Below are 15,455 nucleotides of genomic sequence, written 5' to 3'. Positions count from 1 at the left end.
ATGTATATTTAATCTGAGAGAATGTATATGACATACTGAATGATAATGGATGACCATATTGTGGCTATACCATATTACACCCCTCTTTCCTCTGGAAGTATAAGGCTATTATCATCTCTGATGGCATTACATAGGCGCTCAGTATAGAGCCTAGGTGACATCTCTTATTCTCCTGTTTTGCTTCTCAGCACTGTGCTCTTATTCTTCTCCTTATCATTCTAGATATTTTTTTTTGAATGACACTGAAGCTTTCCATCTATATGTGCCCACTCTACTGTGAATAATTGCCTTCTTTTGCCCTCTCTCTCCCTGTAGTCTGTCTCTTCAGAAGTCTCTCTCTCTCTCGCTCTCTCTCTCTTTTGCTCTGTTCTGCTGCCCTGCCCTGTTCCCATGCTCTTTCCTCCCTCACTCTGGTCTTTCATATATAATGCATGTTAAACAAACAGACATGTCAGAGTCACTCAAATGCATGGCTGTCCCCTTGCTGCTGCTCCTTCCACCCTGAGAGGTGGGGTTATGTCTCAAAGGTCCCCCATGTGTGAAGCCCAGGCCCAGCTGAACTACAGTCAGCTATGACAAATATAAACTATACATTGTAAAAGGAGGGGCGGGAATCACTTTTGCTTCAGAGTCTATACACAGAAACGTTAAGATGAAACTTAAAGGAATACTTCACCCATACGGAACCAGCGTTCTATCATTATAAAATAACTATTATAATATAATGAATGAGGTTTTTCTTCCCTCAGTCTTCCCTTAGTCTTCCCTTGGCCCAGCTGTCCTGTTAATTCTAACCCTTACTGTGATGTCACAGTAAGGAAAAGGTAGGGTTAGTGCAGGGGTCGGCAACCTTTTCTACTCAAAGAGCTTTTTGGGACCGCCTCCCAATAAAAAAAAAGCACCCGGAGCCACAACCCATTTTGACATCATAAATACGTGTATATATATACATATAACCTGTATGCTATGTACAAAAAACTATAGGGACTATGTTGCATTTATGAAATCAACGAACTGCTGCAGAGAACACAACATTTTATTTCTGCATGTAACAAAAAGCATTTTACACTTGGTTGATGCTTAATTTCAAATAAAATACCCGGTGTCTATTTGAGTCCTCGTATTTAAGAAATAAAAATCTAAACTTATCCAAATATTATCCACCGGCATTGAACGAACAAGGCAAACCGAAAAATGCGCAGTCTGCTTCTGTGTTCCATCGCGTGTACTGGAGTGTGCAGTCAGTTGGAGATCAGAATACGCGCTGTCCACCTCATTTAGTAATGCGCGGAACTGCCGGTGATTTAAACCTTTTGCCATTATTTTGTTGACAATCTGAATGACAACATCCATTACTTCTGTGCATTCCCGGAGGAAATGTTTGCGCACACAGTGCTTCTTGATGCAAGATGCAATGGAATGTCAGCAACTTTCTATCCAGTGACTTCTGCAGTAAAGTCACAAAGCCCTTATGAGCTCCTGTCATACACGGTGCCCCAGTAGCCACTGACACCAGGTGGGTGGTCTTTATTTCTTTGGTTCTTAAACAATCCAAGACAGCCTCACAGATGTCCTCCCCCCGTGTTTGGCCTTTTAGCGGTATTAAGTCAAAAATGTCTTCCTGTGGCCCGGCAGCGCTCACGTATCGGCAGAACAGCGCTATTTGTTCAATGTCATTTTTGTCTTTGGACGCATATTTTGGGCGCTAAAAATATTAAAAACGTTTTATTTTAATGTTACAAGTTTACCATAATCTTCAAATTCAGAATTATATTTTAAAATGAACAAACTAAAATAAAATGTAATTTTAATAAAATACTCATTATTTATTTTCCAAAGTCACAGGGAGCCACAACAGAAGGATGAAAGAGCCACACGTGACTCCGGAGCCACGGGTTGCCGACCCCTGGGTTAGTGAGACCATAAAACACTCTTTCTGCCTTTTCTCAGGCTAAGATGATCCAATTTCAATTTTTTTTGCACATTTATACTAAATAGGATCTCCGAGTTCAATACACCTTCATATTCCAACTGGTGAAGTAGGCCTTTAAAGATGGAAGCAACACATAACATTATACCAGTTCTGAGATGGGAGTTTTATGCAGAGCTGAATCCCTTTAAATGTGGGCTGAAGCCTAAGCTTCAAGGAAAGACTGTCTAACGGACAGGAGCTTGCAATTTGCCATTTGGATGCCTATTCAAATGAGAAGGTCTCTTTTATCAAGGATTTTACCACTGCTTATAAAGGAGTTTGTGTACATGTTGTGCCTTTTATGTGCACATAAAAGTCCTTACTAATGAGAGCCTTTTACAAGCAATTTTTGAAAAAAATGTAGACCCAACTCCATTTTCTCCCTTTGCGTGTAAATCTAATTTATCTGTAAAGGCATGGAGGGGATAAGCTGCTGCACTGGCGCACTTTTGAATTGTATACGTGCATAAATAAACACACACACACACACACACCGTCATCTACAAAATCCCAATTTTCCAGGTGCAGAGGTCTGTAGAATGGAGTCGGAGCCACTCAAAAGGAAAACTGCATTATTCTCCATCAGCACTGTGGAGCGTCCGAGCTATTATACCACCACTACTATACAGTGCACATATAAATGGAGTTTACCACTTGACAGAGCGTGATGGGGCTTAAAAGCACAAGAGTATGAGAGGGGTCGTGCTCGATCAGCGGCAAAGTAAGTTCATTTTCATGTTCCAATATACTCTACTTGTGTTGCAGTGTTATAATGAATAATGGCCAAGTGCACATTTCACAGCTGCATTACAGTTGCAGTTGAAACCTCATTGAATGTCAGCATGTGCATATTTTCCTCAGATGAGTAGATCAGTGCATTTCAACTTTTTCACCATCTTTATCTTTATCGTGTCTTTATTGAGATCAGGTATGACGATATTGCCAATTTATAGCATAATAAAGTTGTTAGAAGTGCATAAAAGTGGATGAATTGTGCATTCTGCTCTTGTACAGCAGTCCCACCTGTAACGAGAATAAATAATGAGAGGAAATGACAGTTCTCTTTCTTCCACCCACTGTACGCAGATGGGGAAAAAATTGATTTATTCAGACAGCTAATATACACAGTGACTCAGAGTGTATACTGTGTGTGGATGAAATGGGCTCGAGAGGCTTTTCCTCTCACACAAAGCAAATATATGTCCAGGAATAAGATATTGATTTGTCATTTCCCAGAGCTGAAGCCGAGTAAACAGGCTAAGCAGATGTGTGAACGGTGAATGCTGATAATTGTCGTCCGGGAACAGTCCGAGGCCTCTCCTCTGAAATGATACACTAAACCCTCTCACATGCACTTTATATCCCCATCATTCACACTGCATTGCATATACCTGTCAACACACATACAACACACACACAAACATTTTCAATGTGGTATTCATGCAGGTATCTTTTCTGCTCAAACAAAACAATCAGATACATTTTTTCCCATGTTTTGAGTGTTCCAGTACCACAGACAACACATTTCTCAACGTGGACATTAATGTTTGAGCTTCTTGTTTTGAGAAACGCACTCAGGCGGAGAAGCCGCTTAGTTTGCTGTTAAACTATTTAAATGGTTAACAACGACAGTGAAATGTAGACACTATTATTATCTTACAGACAGACAGACAGATACAGAGCTGCTTGAAAGTATGTGAACCCCTTGAGCCTTTTGAAATGTTATCTAGTTTAACCATTATTAATACATTTTTATAACAGATATGTGTTTATCAATATAAACATTTAATTTTTCCGGAAATCAATTGTGTAGTCAAAAGACTAAAATAAAACTAATTATTTGCCAACTTTTGTATGTGCAAAAGTAAATGAACCCTTAGCTGCATTGCTTAAATCGAGCAGCTAAACACAATCAGGCGGTGCGGCGGTGTAGCGTTCTCTCATCTGATTGGATACCAGTTTTGGGATCCCAGAAAAGTTTATTTGCCGATTACATGCAGAGAGGGTGACTGAGAGATCGGAGTTATGAAACGTGCACACTATATTTGATCACTGTATAAATATTGAGCGATTTAACACATTAAAGGTGCTGTAAGCGGAATTGTTCTTTTAGCTAACTTCCTGTCAGTTACTGCAGTTAGCAGTCCCCTCGCTCGTCCCTACGTCACCACATTAATGCATTGCGGTCTTCAAACATGCAAAAGATATCTAGCATCATCTCAGATCCATAAGTGTGATAAAACCGGATAAAACATGATACAAACCATCAAAACAGACATTGGGAAGGATTTTTACCTGCTCCGCCATTGTAGGCGCATACACATTCACCCATCTGTTGCTCTGGCGTGAACCAGCAGTGAGACCATAGAGTGTATATAGTATACATATGAGTGAGACGAATAACGGTTTTTAGCGTTCTCTCTCCTGATTCGATAAAAAATCGGGATACTACAACATTTTAATTTGGCTATTACTGCAAATCAGAATGACTTGGAGACCTGTGATATGACGTCCGCACTCTGTTGAAGTGATTGCTGTAGGAATATGGAGTGATATAACACATATATTAACACAAATAAACCGCTTACTTCACCTTTAACATAAATATATCGCTCACTTCACCTTTAATATATAGTGTTTCTAGTAGATAAACATGAAAAGTAGGCCTACAATATTATTACATATAGAGTTGCATTAGAATTACTTACACTACATACGTTGTATAATGTAATAATCATGAATATCATTAGTATTATTCATATCTACACCAATATACTTCATATACAGTAGGCCTATATAGTTACACTTTGTGACTGCCAGCTTTACCCCAGACTACTGAGCTTGTTTCGCTCAAATACTTGTACAATTTACTTATAGTCTATATTACACATATAAATACATATATTTTTAAGTAGTTCTTTACCTTACGTCTCAGTCCGTCTATATGGACCAGCGCCACCGAAATGTTTGTGACTGCTCGAGTTAACACTCTCCAATCTGTCTTAAGAAAAATCATGTTTAAGTTCATCTGCCGTCTGAATAACTCAGAAAATCTGATTGTTTTGGAACCGACGAACATTGCATTTAGTGCCACACGTTACACATCACTGCTCTGGAAACACTGGTATAAGTGTCTTTTAATAGGGGGTTGCTAGACAACCTTGTATGTTGTTGTTGTTGTTGTTGTTGTCGTCGTCGCTGTTTGTATTGTTTTATATTCTTTTGTTTATCTGGACTTAGAGTCTGTAATAAAATGATCTATCTATATGCTGTAACATATAAATTACCCGTTAGGCTTCGATAAAGTCGTATCTCATCTTAATTAAAACATAGTATTATTGTGATTATTTTATTAAAGATCCAATGTACTTATCTCACTACAAAGTGCAAGGTGTAATTAATCCCACCAAGTGTCACCAAACTCCCACAGCCTGTATATAAAGTAGCCATTGCAGTTCACTATAAACCACCAAGCCACTAGGCGGCAGCACACATAACTGGACTAACAAATACCTTCACAGTCTGTCTCTTGCAAAGACGCAGAAGAATAAAACAGCGGGAGCAAAGTGGAACAAAGCAAAGAAAGAAGTAGGTGAGTCAAACAAGCAATACTGTATGGAGACAAGCCATGTAAACACATGGAAATGATTTCCGTCTCTCTGCAAAAAAAAAAAAGTCTTGTTTGTTGTGTTCCCGTCACTTCAGCTGTTATACTAAAATGGTAAGAGTCTTATGGAAAGACATGGAGTGTGTTAGATTAAGCCGTACGTCGAGATAGTAGTTTGTGGGTATCTGGAACTGGACGACAGACACACAGATGCTGCGCGTGCAGAGTGCAGGAAACAGGGAAGCGCATTAGTCATAGGTCGTTGTAGCGTAGGCTAGTTTCACTGTAATAAAAAAAAAGAAAGAAACAATGAATTTAAAAAGTAAGTCACGTTTGGACGTACTGTCTTGAATTAAATTGGCCCATCTTAGCGCTATATTTGTCATTGTTTACTTGCTGTCGTATCGGTTAAAGGCCCATTATATTTTTTCCACACAGGACAATCTTCCTGGCCTAATCAATGAAACCCCATCAAGATAATTGTATAGATTTTGGCAGAAGTTAGGCTATGTTTACAGCAACTTTAACTTATTTTAATAGGCCTATTGGGTAGTAAGCCTGAAGTAGCTACCTCAACTTATTATTTGATAGCTGTAATAATCATGTAGTATTGCTTATTGCTATTTAACTAATCACTGGATGGACTTGCAACAGTGGCCTTAAGTTTTATGTTTAATCAACTATCAATAATATCCTGTAATCAAAGACGGTATGGTTTAATTTTTAATTAAAGAAGCACACCGTCGGGGACTAAAAAGGACAGCGTTAGGCTGAACTGTCGCAATGTATTTCATACTAAGGTTTGCGAATCTTATTACAGATTTGATCCATGCTTACCTTGCATTTAAAGAATTCATCGTCCCTTTAGTTTTTTCTCTGGAGCTGCCATAAGTGATGCTTCAGTCATGGCTGAGGAACCGGCAGCAGAAATCCAGCTACTCAGAAGCCAGAAGGCCAAGCTAATAGAAATACTTAGTGGCGACGCCGACTTTGTCCTGCAGCATGCGGACTCTCGCGGCCTTCTGTCTCCTCAAGGCTACCAGCAGGTGAAAGCTTGCCGCTTTCCTAGTGAGAAGGTTACAGACATGCTGGATCATATCATCCAGAGGGGGCCTGAAGCAGCACAGGGTCTGCTTCAACTGCTGGGAGACCAGGACCTGCAGAAAACCTTTCCCATGCTTCACTTTATGAAGGATCTGAAAGTCAACTCACTGTCTTCAGGTAGGACAAAGGTGAGCTTAGCACTTTCAGCATTCTCAATATTAAGAATTGTCCGATATTTTGTTTAACATAAAATCACATTTCCCTATATTCACCAGGAAATGAAGAAACGCAAAGAAAGAGAAAATCTGCTCCTGATTTACAAGTGGCAATTCCATTCAAAAAGACCAGCGACAACGGTGGGTCGCACACTACTACGCTCAAAGTCATTCACCTTAACACCAGCGACCATCATTTAACTGACGCTGTCTTGTTGTACAGGCACTGCAGGCTTGGTGACGGAGAAGCAGCTGATGACCGTGGCTCGCTCTATAGGCAAATCTTGGAGGGAGATTGGCAGACTGGCTCTGGACGTCCCCTCTGTGAAGCTGGAACAGATTGAAGAGGACCATTCAGTTCAAGTGGAGCGAGTGTTTGCCATGCTGCGTTACTGGCGTACCCGCCAGAGGGAGAAGGCCACTGCTGCTCTCCTGCACTCGCTGCTCAGTCAGGATGACTGGATGCCTGAAAGCATTGACTTTTTGTTAGAGACTGACTGAGGTCTTCACTTTCCAGTACCTGCTGATACTGAAACCCATTTAGAAGAGACTCTCATTTCATACTGGGGGAAAAGCAAGATTTGAAGACTTTATGGCAATACCCTACAGTAACCTTTACTACCATTGAGCAAGAAGCCTGTTGTTCAGGGACAATGATCACCTTGTACTAGCTTTTTATGACTTTAATTGCAACAATATAAAAGTTGTGTTATAAGAAATGTCTTTGAAAAGAGTATTTCTTTTGGTTGTGTGTCTATATTATTCAAGTAGAGTTAGGGGGGGGGGGGAACTCAGCAGTGCTGATTTCAATGTTAATGTAAATAAACTTAGGCATTATATTTGGAGGATAAAATAATTTCTCTCAACTTTACTGAACATTTTCAGCTTGTGGGAGAAAATAAAATTTCCTCCGGACAAGAAACTTACGGCCTCTGCACACATCCTGCGTCTACCTCTGGAGCGCGTCGCCTTACCTTACTGCTGCGTCTCTCTGCAGCGCTGCTTCTAAGAGCCCTATCTTTCTACATAGTGTTTTCATAGATAATTCCCATTAAAAATGAAGTTCTTTCGTGTAATTTATGATGCATATGATTTATATTGAGTCTAATATTGAGTCTGGACAGTAATCCGTGCGCCCCATTGCCTTTTTTATTTTTATTTTTTTTGCCACATTTTCGCTTGTTGGAAGTTTTATTTTGAAAGGGACACACCAGGAAATGGTGAAACTACAGCGAAAGCTGCCGGTATGAAGTCAATATGACTCTCAGCAGAGTATTTCTCTATCAGTTAAAGCAGAGAGACCCGAGAGAGACGCGCGGCTCTCAGAAAAAAATAGGCGATCCTCCTGAGGTAAAGGGGAGCGTCGCTGCAGACGTGCCTCAGACGCGCATCAGCAGTGCGTCTGAGGTTGGATGTGTGCCCGCTCTAGGTTGATTACACGGTCAGTGACAAGAAGTCAGACGCAGACGCGAGGTAGACACGCAGTAGAGGTAGGATGTGTGCAGAGGCCATTAGAATGAGGGTGTAAGGATAGAAAGTGTCATTATGCTAAACATTGTGAAGCCCCTTGAGGCAATTTTGTGGTTTGCAATGTTGGTATTACGCTGACCTGTTCCCTGTTGATCTGCATACCTTGGTCTTTTAGATTAGATGGACCTTACATCATGGTGTGCAACAAGCCATTTGTGACAGTCTGTTGCGATAGCGATTCTCGTCGTCATGCAAAGGAGGGTAGACAACCAGTGCCTATTTTCCACGTCACACTGCATTAACTACTTATCCAACAGTTGCTGCCTCAAAACATTTTATCTGAGAAGTACTGTAACAATTTAATATGATATTCTTGAAAAACAGGTTGTGATCCAAATAAATCATTTAATTTAACGAACAGTACCTTACGTTGTTCACAAGAAATTCACGTGAGATTTGTGTGATTAGATAAGACCATTAACTTTTTTCTTTTTATATCATTAATTATAATCTCTATTGTTTCCTCTGATTTTTTCCCTGACACAGACGCCATTCATTTACTAGGTCCGGGACAAAGGTTGACTCCCTCCCACTCGTCTTGTGCTAAACTGTGCCCTTGCTTGTCACCATATTCTGCTGCTTGCCCTGAGAGCACAACCAGATCACGGCATTAAGATTCACCAACTTTTCAAAAGCTTGAAAATGGCGAACCTTAATCCATTCACATGTAAGTACGGAGTGCTATGCATGTCTTTTCTAGGTTATAACTCTTAACTTTGGGAAGTTTGTTTTTTCATGCATTGAACTGTAACAACAGCAGATGAGCAGGGAAAGGAACAAGCTAATCTCCATGACATGAATGAGCCTCTCATCGACCACTCAGAGGGCCAGCTCTTCTTGAATGAAGCCTTCAAGATTATCATGGAGGAGGTGCTCTGCAAGGGCACGGACGTCAAAGAAAAGGTCTCGTGTGGAGCCCAAAAATAATGGTTGTGGCAGATTTGAGTGAGAGCTTTGACCGAAACGCATGTTTTGCTTGTGGCAGGTTTGTGAGTGGAAAGAGCCAGAGGAGCTGGCTATGCTGCTGGACCTAGAGCTGAGGGCCGCCGGGGAGCCGCCACAAAGGCTCCTGCAGAGAGTAAAAGACGTTGCCAGGTACAGCGTCAAGACAAGTAAGACAAGCCGGAAACAGACGAGACATTTAAAAATAGATTGACCCCTTTTTTTCATGATGGGACTTTTTTTTTCAGGTCACCCACGTTTTTTTAATCAGCAGTTTGGTGGCGTGGACTATCATGCGTTGGCTGGACGGTTCCTAACAGAGGCTCTCAACACTAACCTGTAAGAATCAACACGACTAACATATAACTAAAGCACATCATTCTACAAAATAAGTCTGTGAAAGCGATGGAAGAACTATTAAATTCTTGTTCTTGAGGAAAAGTAGCACTGACTACTCTGTAATATTATGTTATAGAGGTCTTGCATTAAAAAATGTAGTAAAAAAAAGTGTCACATTAGTATATATATTTTTTTTAAATGGATAATTATTTGTATTATATACATATGTAAAAAGCATGGTGTTGGTAAGTATTTCCAATACCATTGGCATGTTTTACCTGTAACAATGCATCTTTGTATTAGATGTTTTTTGCAAAACAATCTGAAGCTACAGTAAAGGCTCATTTATGCTCTACGTTAGATACGCATACGGATACGGACGGAGCCTTCTGTCCGTACTCTGCGTACATTTTGTCCGTATTTCTGCACGTATCCTGCAAGTTTGCGGTCTTTTTCTGTATCCTGCAAGTTTGCGTACCAAACGGACAGAACGGAGCAGTATCACCGAAAATCGCGGGGGGCGCATAGCCAACAGTTCACTTTCACATTTAACCAGACTGTACATACGTTTAAAAACAGAAACGAAACACAAATAATACTTTAGAAAATGGCTTCACTTTTGAGGAGAGGTTTGTGTGCGTTGGTAAGAGATTACATACACATCTATCTATGATGTTAGACGGCCGGGGCACAGGGACAGATAACTCAAACAGAGCAGCATGAGCGGAGATCACACGGGGAAGGAATGCCAGCTAAACGACAGCAAAATCGATAATTCCATAGATAATATATAAAATTGTATTCACCGTTTGACTCTTCTTCTCCCTATTTGAGTAACTATTGAATCTGAGCGGCGCTGCTGCCCACAAGTGGTTGATTTGCTTAAAGCTGGGGTGGAGAATTTAGGGAGAAAATAGCAGTTGGAATAGAGATTTGAATTCAAATATCTCAACCGCTCGACTTGTTCTCTTTGGTCCCTCCCTGACACGCTCTACACCAACAACGTCGGTGCCAAAGTGAATGGACAGTCCCAACAGCCAATAAGAATAGGGAATCGGATTTTTATTTTATTTTATTATTAGAATCGGAGCCTCGCTCTGATTGGTCAAAGCGTACCGCTCATGTTAATTTTGACCAATCAGAAATCACATACCCCAGCAAACATAAAGGACGCATGGAAGTATGCGGGCAGTGACGGATATAACATTGTAAACGTACGTCTCTATTTACGCACTTAATTGGAGCATATTAGAGCCTTTAAAAGTTTAATTATTTAAACATATATAATGGACATACCAGACAAAAATATTACGGGGGGGAGGAGTTTCGGAGGAAAAACGGACATTACGGGGAATCACATAGGAATGAATGGACTTTCGGTCGGATTAAAGTATTAAAGGGCAGAAAAGTTAAATACTCCTGGTAAAAGTGCCCCACAATTATACTTATGCACAGTTCTTGAGAAACAATCCACTTAATTTACTCTTTACCCTTGCTACTTATTCAACTCTGTGGTCATATTTGTTTGTATAACCTGTGTAGGTAACACTTTATAATAACTATCCGTTGTAACTCGTTAATAGATCATTAGTAAACTCTTAATTAATGATTATTAATGATTTGTTAAGTGTTTGTTAGCAGTTTGTTAAGGATTTATAACAATGGTAGATAGTTAATATCTTAATAATTGAATCAGTTCATCTGGGAGGTAATCCGAGATTAACTGATCACGTCACGTTCAAGTCCATGGCATGCACAGTGTGTATTGAGTTTATTTAAAAATATTTGAAAATGGGGCTGCCCTCAGTTGCCCATGCACTGTGTATAGTCTATAGCCTATTTCAGCCTCGTCGGTATCTCGGATTACCTCCCAGATGAACTGATTCAATTATTAAGCTATTAACTATCTACCACTGTTATAAATCCTTAACAAACTGCTAACAAACACTTAACAAATCATTAATAATCCTTAATTAAGAGTTTACTAATGATCTATTAACGAGTTACAACGGATAGTTATTATAAAGTGTTACCAATGTGTACAGTGATGTGCTACAGTATGAAATACAACCTCAAAGAAAATCCTACATTGTGTGTGTGTGTGTGTGGATTGCAGCTTCACCTACGAGGTGGCCCCAGTATTTGTGCTGATGGAGGCCGAGGTCCTGAAAGGTTTGCGGCAGCTGGTTGGCTGGAAAGAAGGCGATGGCCTTTTCTGCCCTGGGGGCTCCACCTCTAACATGTACGCCATGAACCTCGCACGCTACCGACTCTTTCCACAGGTCAAGAGCCAGGGGCTGTGGGGTCTCCCGCGACTCGCCATTTTCACGTCTCCAGAGGTCAGGAATGGCGGTCAAACACATTGCATATGTGAGAGATGATGGCACTTTAGAGGTCTGTGTCTGTGTTGTCGCTCAGTAAATGTGATTGAAGAAGATGCATTCCTTGTGGTTTTATCCAGAGCCATTACTCTGTGAGGAAAGGGGCTGCCTTCTTGGGCATCGGGACGGACAATATCTTCTTGGCAGATGTGGATGATGGGTAATGTATTATTCATTGAAAGAGATACAAATGATTATTAAATGAGTCCCATCAATTTTCAGAATCAATGAGTTGATTAAGTTGTTTATCAAGCAAAAATGCCAAAACACTGGTCCCAGCTCATCAAATGTGAGGATTTGTTGCTTTTCTCTATTTTATATAATTATAAATTCAATATCTGTGGGTTTTGGACTGTTGTCTGGATAAAACAAGCTATTTGAAGACTTGGGGTCGTGGAATAGGCCTGGGGTATTATTCCACTATTTTCTGACATTTTATAGTCAAACATTTTTTCCAAACGAAATATTGTGAGAATAATTATAAGTCATCGCCCTTATTCATTTTGAATCTCAACATTCCATACAGTCAACCAGATAACTAATTGTTCTATGCTCTTTCATGCACTTCAGAGGTCGTATGATTCCAGAGGACCTAGAAGAAAAAATAAAGCTGGCAAAATCTCAAGTAGGTACTCCGATATATCTGATAGAACATGTTGTAGTTTTATGGTCAGTTTGATGTTGGTTTTAACATTGATTATCCACAAGATATGACACATCACGAAAAATAGAGCATTTTGTTTAAGTGCAAGAAACCTGTGTTCACTCTTAGTTTGTTTCTACCAGGGTGCAGTGCCATTCTTTGTAAACTGCATGGCAGGGACCACAGTGCAGGGTGCGTTTGACCCACTGGCCCGCATAGCTGAAGTCTGTGAGAAACACAAGCTGTGGATGCACATAGACGTGAGTCCTCCAGCCGAAGATAAAATCAACGTCTGTAACTTCAGTTGTACTTGTTAAAAATGGAGAGCATGCAGAGTTTTGCAGGTATTGTTCTTTGTTTTCAGGCTGCCTGGGGAGGGAGCGTGCTCTTTTCCAAGCAACACAGACATCTGATGAATGGCGTTGACAGGTATTAATATTTTATCAGGAGATAAGCAATATTTTGCCTGAACATCAGTATAGTGACACAACCTGGCAGATAGAAGATACAGACACTTTATTGTGTGTGTGTGTGTGTGTGTGTGTGTGTGTGTGTGTGTGTGTGTGTGTGTGTGTGTGTGTGTGTGTGTGTGTGTGTGTGTGTGTGTGTGTCTGTTTGTGTGTGTGTGTCTGAAGAGCAAATTCTGTAGCCTGGAATCCACACAAGATGCTAGTGGCTGGCCTGCAGTGTTCTGTGTTGCTGCTACAGGATACCACGGTTCGGTTTCAAAGTTTGAGGCTACAGAATTATCTAACACACATCAAAATGTTGCTCAAAAAGTAGTTTACTTTTCTTTCTTTTTTTTCGATCTCTGACAATCATTAACTCTGTCTCCCTGTCTTTAGAACTTGCTGAAACAGTGCCACAGCGCCAACGCCACATACCTCTTCCAGCAAGACAAATTCTATGATGTGAATCTGGACGTCGGGGATAAGTCGGTTCAGTGCAGCCGCAAGGTTGACTGTCTCAAGCTGTGGCTGATGTGGAAAGCTGTTGGCTCCATTGGCTTGGAAGAGCGTGTAGACAAAGCTTTTCACCATGTGAGGTAAATAAGGCATGTGGCACAAAATTAGCTTGAAGTAGGTCAAGTCATGGAGTAAATTTAAAGTGATCTTATGTTTAAGAGGTGGAATATAATAGCCATGCTTTAACATGGCTACTTATGACAGCCAACCCTCACATTTACCAATGTTTTTTTTTACCAACATTTAGATTTTTATCAAATTTTAGCTGAATTATGATCCATCCAGGCCAATATAAAGTGAAAACCTAACCACTCTCCTGCAGGTATCTGGTGGAGCAGATGAAGAAAAGAGAAGGGTTTCAACTTTTGCGCGACGTGAGTAAATATCGCAAGCCAACTGAGAATGCTAAATTTGTTTTATCCCCCTGCACAATATGGATTTTTTTTTTTTTGTCTTTTTCTGTCTCTAAAACAGCCAGAGTTTGTGAACGTGTGCTTCTGGTTCGTACCACCAAGCATGAGGGGGAAGGAAGGGAGTGCAGATTACCAGGACAGACTGGCAAAAGTGAGTTAATAACAAATTATTCTCTCCTGTTACACACACACACACACACACACACTCAGATTCCACTTCTAAATGATTTGAGGTACTTTTAAAAACGTTTAAAAAAAAACATGAATGAGCACTTCTGTATCTCAGTTAACTTTTTTTTCTTCTTTTCTCACATTATTAATAGATTGCTCCAGTCATCAAGGAACGCATGATGAAACAAGGCACTATGATGGTGGGCTACCAACCTTTAGGAAACAAGGTCAACTTTTTCCGCGTCGTTGTTTTCTCTCCGTTGGTTTCCCAGAAAGACATGGACTTCTTTCTTGATGAGATCCAAAGACTGGGAAATGATCTGTGAACAAAAAGACAAGTTATAAGCTGTGTAATCCTTGTCTATCTAGAATGTGAATTTGTGCACAAAGCCTGCCAATGTCACACATTATAATCCAATAACCTCACTGTATTAATTGAAAGATGAGAGTTGCTGAATTTTGACAGCTGTCAATATTTAACGAGATACAGTGAACTCTGAAATCTATAATGAATATGAATAATTTATTAATAAACAAGAAGAATGCCTTCATTGTTTTGGGATTAAATGTTTAAATTAATTTGAATGATTATAACCTGATTTGTGGCCTTTGTTTTAAATGTGTTTTGGTAACACTTTACAATAAGGGTACCTTAATTAACTGTTAGTTAATGCTGAGTTAATGCTTAACTCAGCATTTACTAACCATGAATAACTGCTAAATTAATGCTTCATAAGCACTTTCTAGGCATTAGCCAACAGCTATGCTTAGTTAATGCTGAACTAAGCATTAGTTAACTAAGCATAGCTAATGCTTAACCAAACATCAACTAACCCCTAATAAGCTAACTAAGCATTGCAAGTCAAAGAATGCTTGATAAGCATCAACTAACAATAAATATCATTAAGCATTAACTTACAGTTAATTAATGTACCCTTATTGTAAAGGGTTACTGGTGTTTTTTTGTCCTGTGAATTAAACAACTTTTTGTCCTGTGATTTAAACATTCAAGTGACCAAGATGATGGCTTCAAATGCTTCATTTATTGTCTGAAACCCCAACATCTTCATTAAATAAGGAAAGGAAAACAACAGATTCTAGGGGAACAATGTTCATTTTTATTTTTTATTTTTTTAAACGATTTAACCTTCGATCACACCTAGACACATTTATGTATTTTGGGATTATAATTTCTAGCATATATTTTTCATTTGTTGCTTATATTGTTAATAA

The 15,455-nt window shown here is 39.8% G+C and overlaps 2 protein-coding genes across 2 annotated transcripts; both read left to right on the top strand.

The window, feature by feature from the left end:
- The first annotated feature begins 5,478 nt into the window (after positions 1–5,478).
- csad (cysteine sulfinic acid decarboxylase) lies at positions 5,479–15,131 on the top strand. Its single transcript, XM_080030792.1, has 15 exons — positions 5,479–5,564; positions 8,855–9,035; positions 9,126–9,271; positions 9,354–9,480; positions 9,559–9,649; positions 11,766–11,988; positions 12,111–12,190; positions 12,601–12,655; positions 12,817–12,933; positions 13,038–13,102; positions 13,309–13,390; positions 13,519–13,718; positions 13,961–14,012; positions 14,113–14,202; positions 14,375–15,131. Exons 2-15 carry the CDS (start codon positions 9,011–9,013, stop codon positions 14,546–14,548), a joined length of 1,527 nt encoding a protein of 508 aa, XP_079886918.1. The 5' UTR covers positions 5,479–5,564; positions 8,855–9,010; the 3' UTR covers positions 14,549–15,131.
- Positions 5,598–7,449, top strand: LOC307252972 (uncharacterized protein). Its single transcript, XM_080030793.1, has 4 exons — positions 5,598–5,693; positions 6,448–6,800; positions 6,899–6,979; positions 7,062–7,449. The coding sequence occupies exons 1-4, from the start codon at positions 5,611–5,613 to the stop codon at positions 7,337–7,339; spliced, it is 795 nt and encodes a 264-aa protein (XP_079886919.1). The 5' UTR covers positions 5,598–5,610; the 3' UTR covers positions 7,340–7,449.
- Positions 15,132–15,455: the final 324 nt, after the last annotated feature.

Source organism: Ammodytes marinus (assembly GCF_949987685.1).
Source record: "Ammodytes marinus genome assembly, chromosome: 7".
In the NCBI taxonomy this organism is placed as follows: Eukaryota; Metazoa; Chordata; class Actinopteri; order Uranoscopiformes; family Ammodytidae; genus Ammodytes; species Ammodytes marinus.
The sequence above is the reverse complement of the archived record's forward strand: the minus strand, read 5'-3'. Positions and strand labels throughout refer to the sequence as shown.

Excerpts from the sequence above, each read along its gene's own strand:
- LOC307252972 (XM_080030793.1), top strand. The coding sequence starts at position 5,611 with ATGGAAATGATTTCCGTCTCTCTGCAAAAAAAAAAAAGTCTTGTTTGT. Across the intron at positions 6,801-6,898 it reads AGTCAACTCACTGTCTTCAG|GAAATGAAGAAACGCAAAGA; the intron begins GTAGGACAAAGG and ends TATATTCACCAG. Across the intron at positions 6,980-7,061 it reads CAAAAAGACCAGCGACAACG|GCACTGCAGGCTTGGTGACG; the intron begins GTGGGTCGCACA and ends CTTGTTGTACAG.
- csad (XM_080030792.1), top strand. The coding sequence starts at position 9,011 with ATGGCGAACCTTAATCCATTCACAT. Across the intron at positions 9,481-9,558 it reads CAGGTACAGCGTCAAGACAA|GTCACCCACGTTTTTTTAAT; the intron begins GTAAGACAAGCC and ends TTTTTTTTTCAG. Across the intron at positions 14,013-14,112 it reads GGTTTCAACTTTTGCGCGAC|CCAGAGTTTGTGAACGTGTG; the intron begins GTGAGTAAATAT and ends TCTCTAAAACAG.